This window comes from Protomyctophum parallelum, assembly GCF_964188405.1.
Source record: "Protomyctophum parallelum genome assembly, chromosome: 12".
NCBI lineage: Eukaryota > Metazoa > Chordata > Actinopteri > Myctophiformes > Myctophidae > Protomyctophum > Protomyctophum parallelum.
The window spans coordinates 16,428,202-16,442,374 of record NC_139712.1 but is presented as its reverse complement, the minus strand read 5'-3'; the positions used below and the strand labels follow the sequence as shown (position 1 = coordinate 16,442,374).

Here is a 14,173-nt window from a genome sequence, read left to right as displayed (position 1 = left end):
TGTACATAAATACTGACCTATTAATACTGATATGGAATATAAATGTTTACGACGTCAACATCTGATTAAATGAGCTCTGCAATTTACAGGGTCACAAGTGAACATAATAAAGATGTATTGATGTGTTGATATTAGTCTTTAATAATCCATATCAATATTAATAGGTCTATGACTCATGTACTGTACACGACTACACCCGCTTCGTTGGGTGACACTGCATGTCATGTCAGAGCAAAATATTTATGTACAGCACATGTACCCTGTTCTCCATGACTGACTGTAATATGGAGTTAGAACAGTCTCAAAAGGTTCACAGTAAATAACACAGATTTGTAACTCACAAGTTCAGATTTGCAACTCACGTGAGTGAATTTGTGTTTCACATTTGTGTTTTGTATCCACAAGTTCAGATTTGTGTTTTGTATCCGTGTTTCGTATCTGTGTTTCGCATCTGTGTTTTGTATTTGTGTTTTGTATTTGTGTTTTGTATTTGTGTTTTGTATCTGTAATTCGCATCTGTGTTTTGTATCTGTGTTTCGCATCTGTGTTTTGTATTTGCGTTTTGTATCTGTAATTTGCATCTGTGTTTTGTATCCGTGTTTCGCATCTGTGTTTTAAACACAAATAAAAAACACAGATCTGAAACACGGATACAAAACACAGATGCAGATTACAGATACAAAACACAAATACAAAACACAAATACAAAACACAGATGCGAAACACGGATACAAAACACAAATCTGAACTTGTGGATACAAAACACAAATGTGAACCTGTGAGTTCACTCACGTGAGTTGCAAATCTGAACTTGTGAGTTACAAATCTGTGAGACTTTTGAGACTGTTTTTGAGACTCTTCTGACGTTGGGCGTTAACGAACGTCATCATTGGCTGAGGGAATCTGTCAATCATTCTGATTGACAGATTCCTCTGCCAATCAGATCGGTCCGCCTTCAGCCAATCCTATGGCTCCTTACATTGTAAGGGGGGGGGGGGGGGGGGGGCTCCTTTTGCAAGACCCCCCAGTAACTCTGTCATTTCTCAACCGTTTTGGACGGGGGTGGGCTCGTTGGAATCATGTCGACCCCCTGGGGGTGTCTTTGGGGGTCTCAAAGATCGGGGACCCCCAGGGACCCCCTGGGACCCCCCGGGACCCCCAAATGGTAACTGTCATTTCTCAACCGTTTTGAACGGGGGTGGGCTCATTTGAATTGTGTCGGCCCCCTGGGGGCGTCTTTGGGGGTCTCAAGGTTCGGGGACCCCCAGGGACCCCCCGGGACCCTCAAATGGTAACTGTCATTTCTCAACCATTTTGGACGGGGATGGGCTCATTAGAATCATGTTGCCCCCCTGGGGGCGTCTTTGGGGGTCTCAAGGTTCGGGGACCCCCAGGGACCCCCGGGACCCCCAAATGGTAACTGTCATTTCTCAACGGTTTTGGATGGGGGTGGGCTCATTTGAATCGTGTCGCCCCCCTGGGGGCGTCTTTGGGGGTCTCAAGGTTCAGGGACCCCCAGGGACCCCCAAATGGTAACTCTGTCATTTCTCTACCGTTTTGGACGGGGGTGGGCTCATTTGAATCGTGTCGCCCCCCTGGGGGCGTCTTTGGGGGTCTCAAGGTTCGGGACCCCCCGGGACCCCCAAATGGTAACTGTCATTTCTCAACCGTTTTGAACGGGGGTGGGCTCATTTGAATTGTGTCGCCCCCCTGGGGGCGTCTTTGGGGGTCTCAAGGTTCGGGGACCCCCAGGGACCCCCAAATGGTAACTGTCATTTCTCAACCGTTTTGGACGGGGGTGGGCTCATTTGAATCCTGTCGCCCCCCTGGGGGCGTCTTTGGGGGTCTCAAGGTTCAGGGACCCCCAGGGACCCCCAAATGGTAACTCTGTCATTTCTCTACCGTTTTGTTAGAGTTGTACTTGAAATGTACTGTAATTCTGCAAACTTAATAAACCAATCAATCAATCATGACTTGAAAAAGAAGTGTGCAAATGCACAGAGACTTTTGTGGCTGGTATATCTGCTGTTAATGGTGTGTTTCGTCTATTTTTGTGTTTACAGTAAAATGTACCTGCTTTGCACTACTGCATGCTTCAATGAGGAATGCTAACAACCGAACCATGCTAGTTAGCTCACACATCGTACGGACTGGTCTAGTTTATTGTAACCACAGTTTACATTAGTGTATGTGTTTATTTCTATTTTTATATAAAAGCAACAAAATAAATTTTCGTTGTGGCTTGAGTGTTTATTGCACAGTAATTGAGTAATTGCACAGTTTTGTCGGGTAACGGCGAGCCTTGTCAGAGGGAAATAGCTTGGTTAAATGTCCATATCAAGTGATATCTGAAAAGTGTGTGTGAGAGAGAGAGAGCTATAGTAAGAAGAATATGCAGATCAATATAAATGGTTCTCTCTGTCTCCCTCCCATCAATAAAGATCTATCATGAAAATGTCAAGAGTTACCATGTGGGGGTCCCCGAACTTTGAGACCCTCAAAGACACCCCCAGGGGGTCGACATGATTCCAACGAGCCCACCCCCGTCCAAAACGGTGGAGAAATGACAGAGTTACCATTTGGGGGTCCCCAAACCTTGAGACCCCCAAAGACGCCCCCAGGGGGGCGACACGATTCTAATGAGCCCATCCCCGTCCAAAACGGTTGAGAAATGACAGTTACCATTTGAGGGTCCCGGGGGGTCCCTGGGGGTCCCCGAACCTTGAGACTCCCAAAGACGCCCCCAGGGGGGCGACACAATTCAAATGAGCCCACCCCCGTTCAAAACGGTTGAGAAATGACAGTTACCATTTGGGGGTCCCGGGGGGTCCCTGGGGGTCCCGAACCTTGAGACCCCCAAAGATGCCCCCAGGGGGGCGACACAATTCAAATGAGCCCACCCCCGTTCAAAACGGTTGAGAAATGACAGTTACCATTTGGGGGTCCCGGGGGGTCCCTGGGGGTCCCGAACCTTGAGACCCCCAAAGACGCCCCCAGGGGGGGCGACACAATTCAAATGAGCCCACCCATGTTCAAAACGGTTGAGAAATGACAGTTACCATTTGGGGGTCCCGGGGGGTCCCAGGGGGTCCCTGGGGGTCCCCGATCTTTGAGACCCCCAAAGACACCCCCAGGGGGTCGACATGATTCCAACGAGCCCACCCCCGTCCAAAACGGTTGAGAAATGACAGAGTTACTGGGGGGTCTTGCAAAAGGAGCCCCCCCCCCCCCCCTTACAATGTAAGGAGCCATAGGATTGGCTGAAGGCGGACCGATCTGATTGGCAGAGGAATCTGTCAATCAGAATGATTGACAGATTCCCTCAGCCAATGATGACGTTCGTTAACGCCCAACGTCAGAAGAGTCTCAAAAACAGTCTCAAAAGTCTCACAGATTTGTAACTCACAAGTTCAGATTTGCAACTCACGTGAGTGAACTCACAGGTTCACATTTGTGTTTTGTATCCACAAGTTCAGATTTGTGTTTTGTATCCGTGTTTCGCATCTGTGTTTTGTATCTGTGTTTTGTATTTGTGTTTTGTATTTGTGTTTTGTATCTGTAATCTGCATCTGTGTTTTGTATCCGTGTTTCACATCTGTGTTTTTTATTTGTGTTTAAAACACAGATGCGAAACACGGATACAAAACACAGATGCAAATTACAGATACAAAACGCAAATACAAAACACAGATGCGAAACACAGATACAAAACACAGATGCGAATTACAGATACAAAACACAAATACAAAACACAAATACAAAACACAAATACAAAACACAGATGCGAAACACAGATACGAAACACGGATACAAAACACAAATCTGAACTTGTGGATACAAAACACAAATGTGAAACACAAATTCACTCACGTGAGTTGCAAATCTGAACTTGTGAGTTACAAATCTGTGTTATTTACTGTGAACCTTTTGAGACTGTTCTAACTCCATACTGTAAAGCCTAATTAGTCAAAAAAGACCATGAGACACCCTAAAGGGAGTTGTACAGTAATTTAAACAACGGTGGGCATGTGCACCGTGAAGGACAGTCAGCCATCGATTCCTCACCTGTCCATGGAGGGAACTCTATGCATTAAATTACCATCGTATAGTGGAGGGCAAAGCGCTTGTCAGTTCTCCCTGGGCCTGACTTGTCAGTTCTCCCTGGGCAAAGCTGTCTCCCAGAGACTGCAAAGTGGTGGGGTTCGCAAGCAAGCAGACATACATGCAGGCCATGCACCAACTTACAGTCCTGGCGGAAAATATGCACAGAAACTAAAGGCTAGTTTATACATCACAGTGTGACCATAACATTTTTTTGTGTCGGAAAATATGCTTGAAAACTTTTATTGAGGTAAATTATCCATATAACTAAGTGTTTAAGACTTGAACTGGTGCTTGTGGTTCAACACTAACTGGACTGTCTAATATGTCTATAGGCCTGTATATCAATAAAAGGTATGGTGTTGTTGTTGTCTTAAGCAGTACTGGTTCAATTATTATTATGACTTATTTACCGTATTTATATTTTACAAGTAGTTATACAAAGCATAATTATGCATCATTGACCAGGTTTTGGTTGGAGGATGTACTCGTCATCTCAGATATATGGCTGCTACTACTACTGATTATTGTATTATTGATTTTTTTTATGGATTACTTTTTTCATTGTGTTGTGAGCTTGTAGATGGGCTATTGTCACTATTTACATTTGGGGGACATTTTTGAAACGATTATATACATTGATTAAATTGACATCATCAACACCAATTCAACACAACTAAATTACACTGTCGTCTTTTAAAGAGAGGGGGCAGTCGCAGTCTCTTTGTCGGTTTTCTTCAGACAGTAAGAAGACAACAAGACATTGTAGGAGAAGGATTTGATCATAAAATAATATTTTTATGTGCACTGTTTAAAAGTATAACAGACACGTAACAATGACTCCAGGAAATAGCTGTATTTTCTTTGTTTAGGGGATATATATATGTGGCTTTAGGGTAGAGAATACAGTGCAGTCCTGTGGGTGGATTGGACAGTCAGTTATTGATTTCACTTACACAGCCCACAGCCTCTTCAGTGATCCTAAGAGCACATTGTCTTTGGCCACAGTAATTGAGATGTTAGAGGCACAGTGTGCTGCTGCACTGTTCCATGTCAGGCCTGCAAAAGAGCATGACTGGACCGTTCAGTCAGATAACTCACTAATAGATTGAGTGTGCACATCATATTTTATCTTGGCGTTTGGCTCTGCTACAATTTCTCCCTGCTTTGCACAATTAAACACCATCATTAATCTTTAAGTGTTACGATCCATGACGTTTTCTGTTGTGCTTTTGTTTTGTAGTATTTTTGGTCCCTTGGTCTCCTCTGTTGCTTTTGTTACCCGTGTTGTCTCAACACCTGTGACATTTTTTAATAGCCAAAATATAGGATTTTATTTTAAATGTTTCAATAGCACTGGATGAGAGCACAGGGAAGTTGATGAGAGAGAGCTGCAAACAGCAGTGCCTACAAGCCTACTGGAACCTACAAAATGATTTTTTTTTAAGGAACACAAGAACTTTGAGAGACTGCTCATATGAGTCATTTAAGTAAGAGATTCTGCTCTGACAACTAAGCTGAACTTTACCTGTTAAGATTGTGCACGGCACAACATAAAGTTAATGTTCAATGGACATAAATAGTGTTATTATATATTTCCTGACTTTATTTTTTCTGGGAAGAACCCAGAGAGGGTTATTTGGTTATTATTTATTTCACAAATAGTGTTGTTTATTTCCTGACTTTTTTCTGTGAAAAAGTACGTGCTGCATGTACAGTACAAGCACTATGCAGCCCTGTAGTGCTGCATGTACAGTACAAGCACTATGCAGCCCTGTAGTGCTGCATGTACAGTACAAGCACTATGCAGCCCTTTAGAGCTGCATGTACAGTACATGCACTATGCAGCCCTGTAGTGCTGCATGTACAGTACAAGCACTATGCAGCCCTGTAGTGCTGCATGTACAGTACAAGCACTATGCAGCCCTGTAGTGCTGCATGTACAGTACAAGCACTATGCAGCCCTGTAGTGCTGCATGTACAGTACATGCACTATGCAGCCCTGTAGTGCTGCATGTACAGTACAAGCACTATGCAGCCCTGTAGTGCTGCATGTACAGTACAAGCACTATGCAGCCCTGTAGTGCTGCATGTACAGTACAAGCACTATGCAGCCCTGTAGTGCTGCATGTACAGTACAAGCACTATGCAGCCCTGTAGTGCTGCATGTACAGTACAAGCACTATGCAGCCCTGTAGTGCTGCATGTACAGTACATGCACTATGCAGCCCTGTAGTGCTGCATGTACACTGGTTATTCATATTTGGTTATGTGTGGCTTTCTGGAGAAAAAAAAATTACGTTTAGGCACCCCTGCGATCGTCACACTTTTTCTGTTACTGACCCCGGCCCCCATCAGAGAAGGGAAAAGTTATGTGGCCCTCACAGGAAAAAGTTTGGGGACCCCTGGTATACACCCACATTGCAATGCAGTGTATTAACGCCTTGAGTATATGTATGCGCCCTTGAGCATAACATGAAGCTGCTCGAGTATACAGGTATCTGAATGAACTAACTGTAAGCTACGTATGTATGTCCTTATCTATACAGATCCCTATATAGTAGATATCTTTATTTTAACAACATAGAACCACGCAGTATCCCTATTCTGGGCACGTCATATTAGGTGAACATTGGACATGTTGCAAATGCTGAACATTCTGCAAAAATAGATGAACATTCAGCGAATATAGCATATCTACAAGCTCACAAAATACCGCATTGTGAGATTGTAGATCTGCTACTAAGTGCTTAAAAGATAAAGTCAACTGAGCATTCCAGCAACATACAGTACATGTATGTCCCTTCAAAGAACATTTTAAAAAGGCCTTCTCCTTATCTGCCACCTCAACTTGGAACACGTTACAGCTGGAACGGAATTGCTGTCCAGCTTGGTTCCCTTTGATCATTTTAAACTTAATAAACAAAAGCAAAAGGGGCAGATTGTACTTGCACTTTGAGGTTAAAATTTTGCTAGAACTTTATACTTTCATTTTAGGATATGTTTTCATCTTGTCTCTGTATTGGGCGGTAGTGGCTCAGGAGTTCACTTGGGAATCAGAAGGCCTAGGTGAGTGTTGAAGTGTCCTTGAGGATGACACTGAACCCCTAACTGTTCCCAATGAACAGATATTGGTGCCTTGCTTGATTTCCTCTACTCTGGGTGAATGTAATGCACATTGTAACGCTCTTTCTATAAAGGCGCTATATAAATGCACCATTATTACCATTTATCGATTGTCTGTCTGTAACTGTGTGATCGTTGTTGCTATCTTGAGACTGAGACCTCAGGTCCCAATGTGGTTACGTCCTGTCTAAATAAAGGTTAAATAGAAAATAATTAAATACACATTTACAACTTTATTGTATCGATTGAACACAAGTAAGACGTGGGAAGCGAATGCAGCTCGTAAATTGCAATAACAATTCGAATAAATGACGTACTTTGAGGGTTTTTTTAAGTTCTCCTTTTTTTAAGATTTTTTTTTAAGTTAAGTTTTCTTGAAGTTTTTTTGGCGTGTGTGTGTGTGTGTGATACAGCTGCGCCCTCTGGTGGTGGGCCGGTGGTGTTACAGCGTGACACACACACACAGACAGACAGTTTAGGCCAGCTTCTATAGTTAGTGCTCATTGCGTTTGCAATAAAGTGCCATCCTGAAAGGTCATCGGTGAGCCAGAGTACAGCTACTGTTACTACTTACTGTGCTTTACTGCAAGCAGTGTAGGTATTTAAACTGATTGTCTTTGCTCATAAATCCACTCCTCTTTTTACACTTCAGTGCCACTTCAGTGCCCTCGAAGGAAGCCAGCCTGCTGCGGTACAGACTCGCTCGTTACAGAGATTGACTTATCGCATGAAACAACGTTCAGTCAACGTGATTACTGTGAGCCACCGGACACTTCTGAGGTGAGCTGATGGTCAATAATTAATGCATGGGGCTGTACTTCAAGCAAAAACACAAGCAGACGTATGTATGGAAAGAGGAAAAGAAAGTATCGTAAAAAATATAGTTTTGAAAAACTCGAGGTGGAAGTCATAGACAACATTGTACAGTGCGGTTCATGGACCACACTATCCACCTTTTACATTACATTAGCAATTTTCGGACCATGTTCGAATGCCGCCCCACCCCTCTGTCAAAAAAGCTAAAACGAAAGAAAGCAGCAAATGAAAAATTATTTACACTCCTCTTTTACTTTCTCTAATAACAACCTAATAAAAAACTAAAGTTGTCCTTTAAGCTTGTAAACCATCTATTTGGCTATTTGTTTGTGCGACACTACAACAAAGTATGAAATAGCGCTTAAGTCAGTGTCTCCTGAAATGCAAACAAACTAACACACAACAACGAGGCACATGGAAGTCTCACCTCATCACAGGAGAGCGGAGGACATCTGGAATGACACTGTTTCCTCCCGTTCACACAGCGACAGGAAAGACAGCCCTCGTCCCATTCCGAGCCCGCCTGACAGACAGACACACACACACACACACACACACACACACACACACACACACACACACACACACACACACACACACACACACACACACACACACACACACACACACACACACACACACACACACACACACACACACACACACACACACACACACACACACACACATTATTTGACCTTCATGTTACAACCCAGGTGTTGGTATCTCGCAAACTCTGTTGTTCATCATTGCATGAGAATCTGTGTGTATAGAGGTAGTGTGTGCGTGCGTGTGCGTGTGTGTGTGTGTGTGTGTGTGTGTGTGTGTGTGTGTGTCCGCGTGTACTGTCTGTGTGTTGATGGGGGGCATTTGAGGGCACTTGGCACTTTGGCAGTATTTACTCACTGACTTGAAAAAGGGAGAGTAATGATCGAGTGTGATTGGTTTGTGAACAGGGTCAAACTATATGGAATTATTTGGTGTTAGTCCAGCCAACAAATCTCCAGTTGGGGTCCAGAGGGCACAGTTCAGCAGGAGAGAGTAATAGAAGGGCCGGTATATCACTCCCGGTGGAAATAGGACGACATATTAAAGACACTAGACCTGTACATGCCCGGCGTCCACCGGCCTTCTTGAGAACGATGCAACTTGAGAACCTAGTAATACCCGTTGTCAACTTGTGATAGCACCCGTTTTAACTATCTGTCTGTGTCCCTTTTGTGCCCATACTGTATATGGAGATCTCTGTAGTATGCAATACCCATTGTCATAGCACCCATTTTAACTGATCTCCATGTGTTGTAATTTTACTTACTACATTTATTTGACAACTTCAAAGTTGTCACTTACTTACTAGATTTTGATTATTATTACAAAACATACATTAACCACTTTGCCCCTATTTTATACTTTGGCTATTTCTGAGTACCGGTATTACTACGTTGTTGTATTGCTACTTTCTACTACTCTCTCTCTCTCTCTCTCTCTCTCTCTCTCTCTCTGTGAGAGCCTGTGTGTGTGTGTATTTATTGCACCGAAATGGTGCAATGAATATATCATAGAAAGTTAGACAAGTATGCAGGAACTTTTGATCAATTTGTCCCACTATACTATGCACCTGAATCAAGAAATATAGATGTGCACTGCAAAGTGCTTTTCTGAGCAACACAAGATAAATCTTCACAACCAGGGAGAGAAAGAGAGAGGCATAAAGAGAGAGATAAATAGATTCAAAGTAACGCAAGGAGACAGACAGGCTGAGGAGAAGTTGACAAAAGCATCTGGGGTGGAGAAAAAGAGAGACCAGGGATGACCAGCTATGAATTTAAAACAAGAGAGTAGCAGAGAGATCTACAGCAGCTGGTTTTCAACCTTTCCTGGATCGGTACAGGGTTCACCTGAATGTCTGGAAAGCGTTTGTGGCCCACCCATCAGACCACTTAATGGGTTGGCCGTGTGCATTTTCAGAGCACGATTATTTTAATAATGAATCAATCGATTATGTTGCGGCTTTGATCAATGGAGCTAACGTAGAATACATTATGTTCCTTTTCATTGGTATAACAATGTTACAATGTTTTGATGTTATATTATCAATTAAATCGTTGTGTTTTGCATGTATTTGGCCCCCGGTCCAAAGGTTTTAACCCATTCTGACCGGGCACCCATTTTGGTGTCAGCATCATGTTATGCTTTAGCTATTGAAAAATAGCAGATCTACAAGCTCATATCGCGCCACCGAGTGGCGCGATACGAGCTTGTAGGTCTGCTATTTTTTGAAAAATCGAAGAACGACTGACATTTTTAGAATCTGATCTCAGGTCAGAATGGGTTCATCAGACCAGTGTGTGTCCGGCGGAAACCTCGTATGAATCTGATCTCAGGTCAGAATGGGTTAAAACCTACCTGGCCCCCGGTCCACAGGCTGTGAAACCTACGCCGTGTAAAACGAGAGAGAGAGAGACGTACGTCGTTGTAAAACGAGAGCGAGAGAGAGAGAGGAACGAGAGAAGGGCCGGGGGAACTCGACCTCTTGTCACCCCATATGATTAATTCTCATAATCCTATAATATCCCCGGCCCCTCATAAATTATTCCAGGCAGGCTCGCAGTAGAGTTATGAGTCGGAGCGCGCTGGCTTTCCATGGAGCCCGAGACTGCATTATTGATGAGTCCGAGGGCTGCGGACGCACAGTGGTGTAGTGTGGCCCGCGGGGCCTGTCACTCATCTTCAAACAGGGCCCTCTTCATGGGTAAATAACTACACAATGGAAGTGAGCGGCAGGGCAATAAACACCATGCTAATGGCATCGGGGCACACAGGCGCCACAATGGATCACGCACAATGAGTGTAACCGGCCAACTTTCCCCTTTTGGAGTGCATGTGCATGTGTGTGTGTGTGTGTGTGTGTTTGTGCGTGCTCAGCGCGTACCTCTCGCAGCGTGTCCTGGTCATGACAGGGGCAGAGGGCGGGGATCACGCACACGCCCTGCGTGTTCCTGTAACGTCCGTCCTCGCACACGCAGCGCTCGCCGTGGTCGCTGCTGCAGTTGGCGGGAGGCGAGGCGGCGTACACCTCCTCGCAGCTCCGCTCGCACGCGCCGCCGTGCACCTCCTGTGGCACGCTCCTCCTCCATTTCTCTCCTCCGGGACATCCTTGAGGAGGAGACGAGAGGAACGGGTTAGGGTAAGGAGTATAGAGGGTAGGAGGGAAGGAGGAGAATGAAAGAAAGGGATGATGTGGTGGTGGGAATGGAGGGTGAGGTGGGGGGGGACATATGGATAATGAATGGTGAGGTGGGGGGGGGGGGGGGACATATGGATAATGAATGGGGGAAATGGATAGAAGTGGAAATAGATTGTGGAGGAATGGTAGATGAATGGAGAGGGTGTGATGAATAAAGGGAAGACGATGGGGGGGACAGCGAGCAAATGAGTAAGGGCGTGCGGTTGGAAAATGGAGAGAAAATGAGATGTTATTCATCACCGTACCGTGAGACCTTCATGAACCCACCCCATCTCTCTCTCTCTCTCTCTCATATCATATTACAACAGCACTACATCAGTCAGTACAGTAGAGTAGACTAGACACTCAGCATAATGAGCTGTGTTCTTCCTCTCCTCTCATAACTCACCACAGTCGGGAGCCGTGCAGGTGACGGTGCGGCGGTCGGGGCCCTCGCACGGGGCCCCTCCATATTCGGCGGGCTGGACGACGGCTCGCGTGGCGCTCCGCTGTCCCGTGCCGCAGCTCGCCGAACACGGGCTCCACTGGGACCAGTTGGACCACTCGCAGGCCACTGGGAGAGGGAGAGAAAAACAAAACATGCTCAGTTATTGTTATTTGATGTGAATTCAGACAGATGGAGAGTTATTAAAGAAGAGTGAGGGAGAGAGAGAGCTACAGTAGGGGTGGAAACTACCATATGAGGCTCCCAAGAGAGATATCAGAATATCAGGTACGGTGTGTATTTTTGTGGAAAAGATACCCTTTGGTTGTACGGCTGTACAGCCTGTACATCAGATAGAGAAGAGAAGAGAAAGAGAGAAACCCAACAGATGCTTCTAAATTATCTGAAACCTTTACGTGTACCTTTTGTGATAAAAGCGCTCAAGCTTTCTTGCCTTGATCTCCTCACACAAATACAAATTTCACCCACTCTTTTTAAACTATGCGGAAAAGAGAAAGGCTGAGAGCGACGGAGAAAGCAGAGAGAATACTTTTACAAGGAGAGAAAGGAAGAAAGACAGAGAGCAGCATAACAACAATAAATCACAGAGGTATTCACATTTGCATACAAATTGCTTTTCCTGCTTCGCCCAGAAGATGGTTGGCTGCTCAGATGGCTTAGATTTTGTTTGGGTCAAACGTGTCTTGCTCAGGGAGACTTCGACGTGTACACCGAATGACCCGAGGGTCAAACCAGAGACTTCTCAGAGTGTTTTTGTCATTACTGTATATGTCTGTATTCTGTTACTGTCTGTATACTGTTATTCTGTTGTATACTGTTATTTTTGTAGTGATGTCCTAGTGTTTCCTGTTTTGCCTACTGTTATCTAAGCCCCCAGAATGGCTGGCCAACGTTGAAGACGTGAGACGTAGTGGTCAGAGCTGGTACTGCAGACGGGCCCTTGCATTTAACACGAGGAAACCCCGAGCATCTGGGGTTTAACATTGAGCACTCTGCATTTGACCACCAACTGTTGGTCAAATGCAGAAGTAGAGCGTTCTTCCGGATGCTTCAAAACGCCACTGAGCAACTTCCATTGAAATGAATAGCAGGGGCGGGGCTGTTCGCACTCTATCCCGTTAGTCTCCCAGCCAATCCCTGTGTTGATTTGCCGTGTCCAGTTAGTCCTTGTCTATTTATATGCTCTTGTGTTTTCAGTTCTCTGTTGGTTCGTTGTATATATTGTCACTGTGAGTTTGTTAGTATTATTTTGTTCTTGGCTTCTCGTTTGCCTTGTATTTTAGATCCCCTAGTTTTTCCAGTATAGTATTTTCCCTTTGTCATCCTTGTTTTCCTCGTGTCCTGACTGCCTACGAGTATTTTGACTTTTGCCTGTATCAGGACTTTGATTGCTGCCTATACTGTATGTTTATCGCATACGACTCCCAGTTTAACGGACCTGATTGCGGGCAGTGATTGATGGGACTGGTGCTCAGTCACTGCAGACAACTGTCATTGAAGCAGTTACCAATCCGTATGCATTGACACACAGATCAGATCTAGGGCCTGATAGTGTCTAGACTCTAGATAGAAGCTTTCAACCAAAAAGAGTAATGACTGTATCCTCTCCCTTATCTGTTCCCTTAGCTGAAAGGTAGACGCCCCATAGTTTAGGAGAAGGGAGCAGCTAGACAGGACATCACTCACCGTCACAGGGGTCCGAGGTGCAGTTCAGCACTCCCTTCTGGCAGACACTGGAGGGAGAGAGGGACACATACAGTAAAGGGTTAATAACTATGTTGTACTTTGTTTTCCAGTTCAGGTTACGGTTATGGCAGGCTGCGTGACGCTGACCATATAATACGCTGTGATTTGTGAGCTAGTGTTGATTTTGTCGACTCAAACTACAATGAAAAAAAGACAGAAAGAGAAAAGCAGACGTATAAAGAATATAATGAATATCTATTCTTCTATTCTATGAGGATCTGTCTAGACACCTTGACAATATTGTTCATGTATTTGTGCTGCCAGTGAAACATAATGAAAAATCGCATTCGCTTTAGTTCGTGCAGGACACAGGAGCCAAACAATCCGCAGCTGTCATTGGCTGTCAGCCACGCTTTGCTACCCTCCAATCACAACTCATTCCCACAACAATTAAGGCTCGCTCCTACACTGGGTCTCTGCCATCAATTTCTGCAACATACGCATGCTGCTGGCAAAGCTAGCCTCCACCACCCCAGTCTCCACCTTCGAGTCTTGCATGGCTCTAAAGTTAAACTGAAATGCAATGTTGTATCATGGCTCTGAAGTTAAACTAGAAGTTTTTGATGACTCTTGAATTGCCATTGATTTAATATTTTATCTTTGAGCCTGCTCTTGTACACCCATGGAGGGGTTTGCATAGCAGCATCCCATGATTTAGTTTAACATGCCACTTAGCTTACGTAACATGGTGA

At 44.7% G+C, this 14,173-nt stretch overlaps 1 protein-coding gene across 1 annotated transcript in view; it reads right to left on the bottom strand.

Moving 5' to 3' along the window:
• sspo (SCO-spondin) overlaps positions 1-14,173 on the bottom strand; it is a gene marked incomplete at both ends in the record, with an annotated part of 108,249 nt that overhangs the window by 7,526 nt on the left and 86,550 nt on the right. Inside the window, 4 exons of the mRNA XM_083777654.1 lie at positions 8,471-8,566; positions 10,976-11,199; positions 11,679-11,843; positions 13,422-13,468. Of these exons, the coding sequence (XP_083633780.1) occupies positions 8,471-8,566; positions 10,976-11,199; positions 11,679-11,843; positions 13,422-13,468 (532 nt within the window). The remainder of the gene's footprint in view (positions 1-8,470; positions 8,567-10,975; positions 11,200-11,678; positions 11,844-13,421; positions 13,469-14,173) is intronic.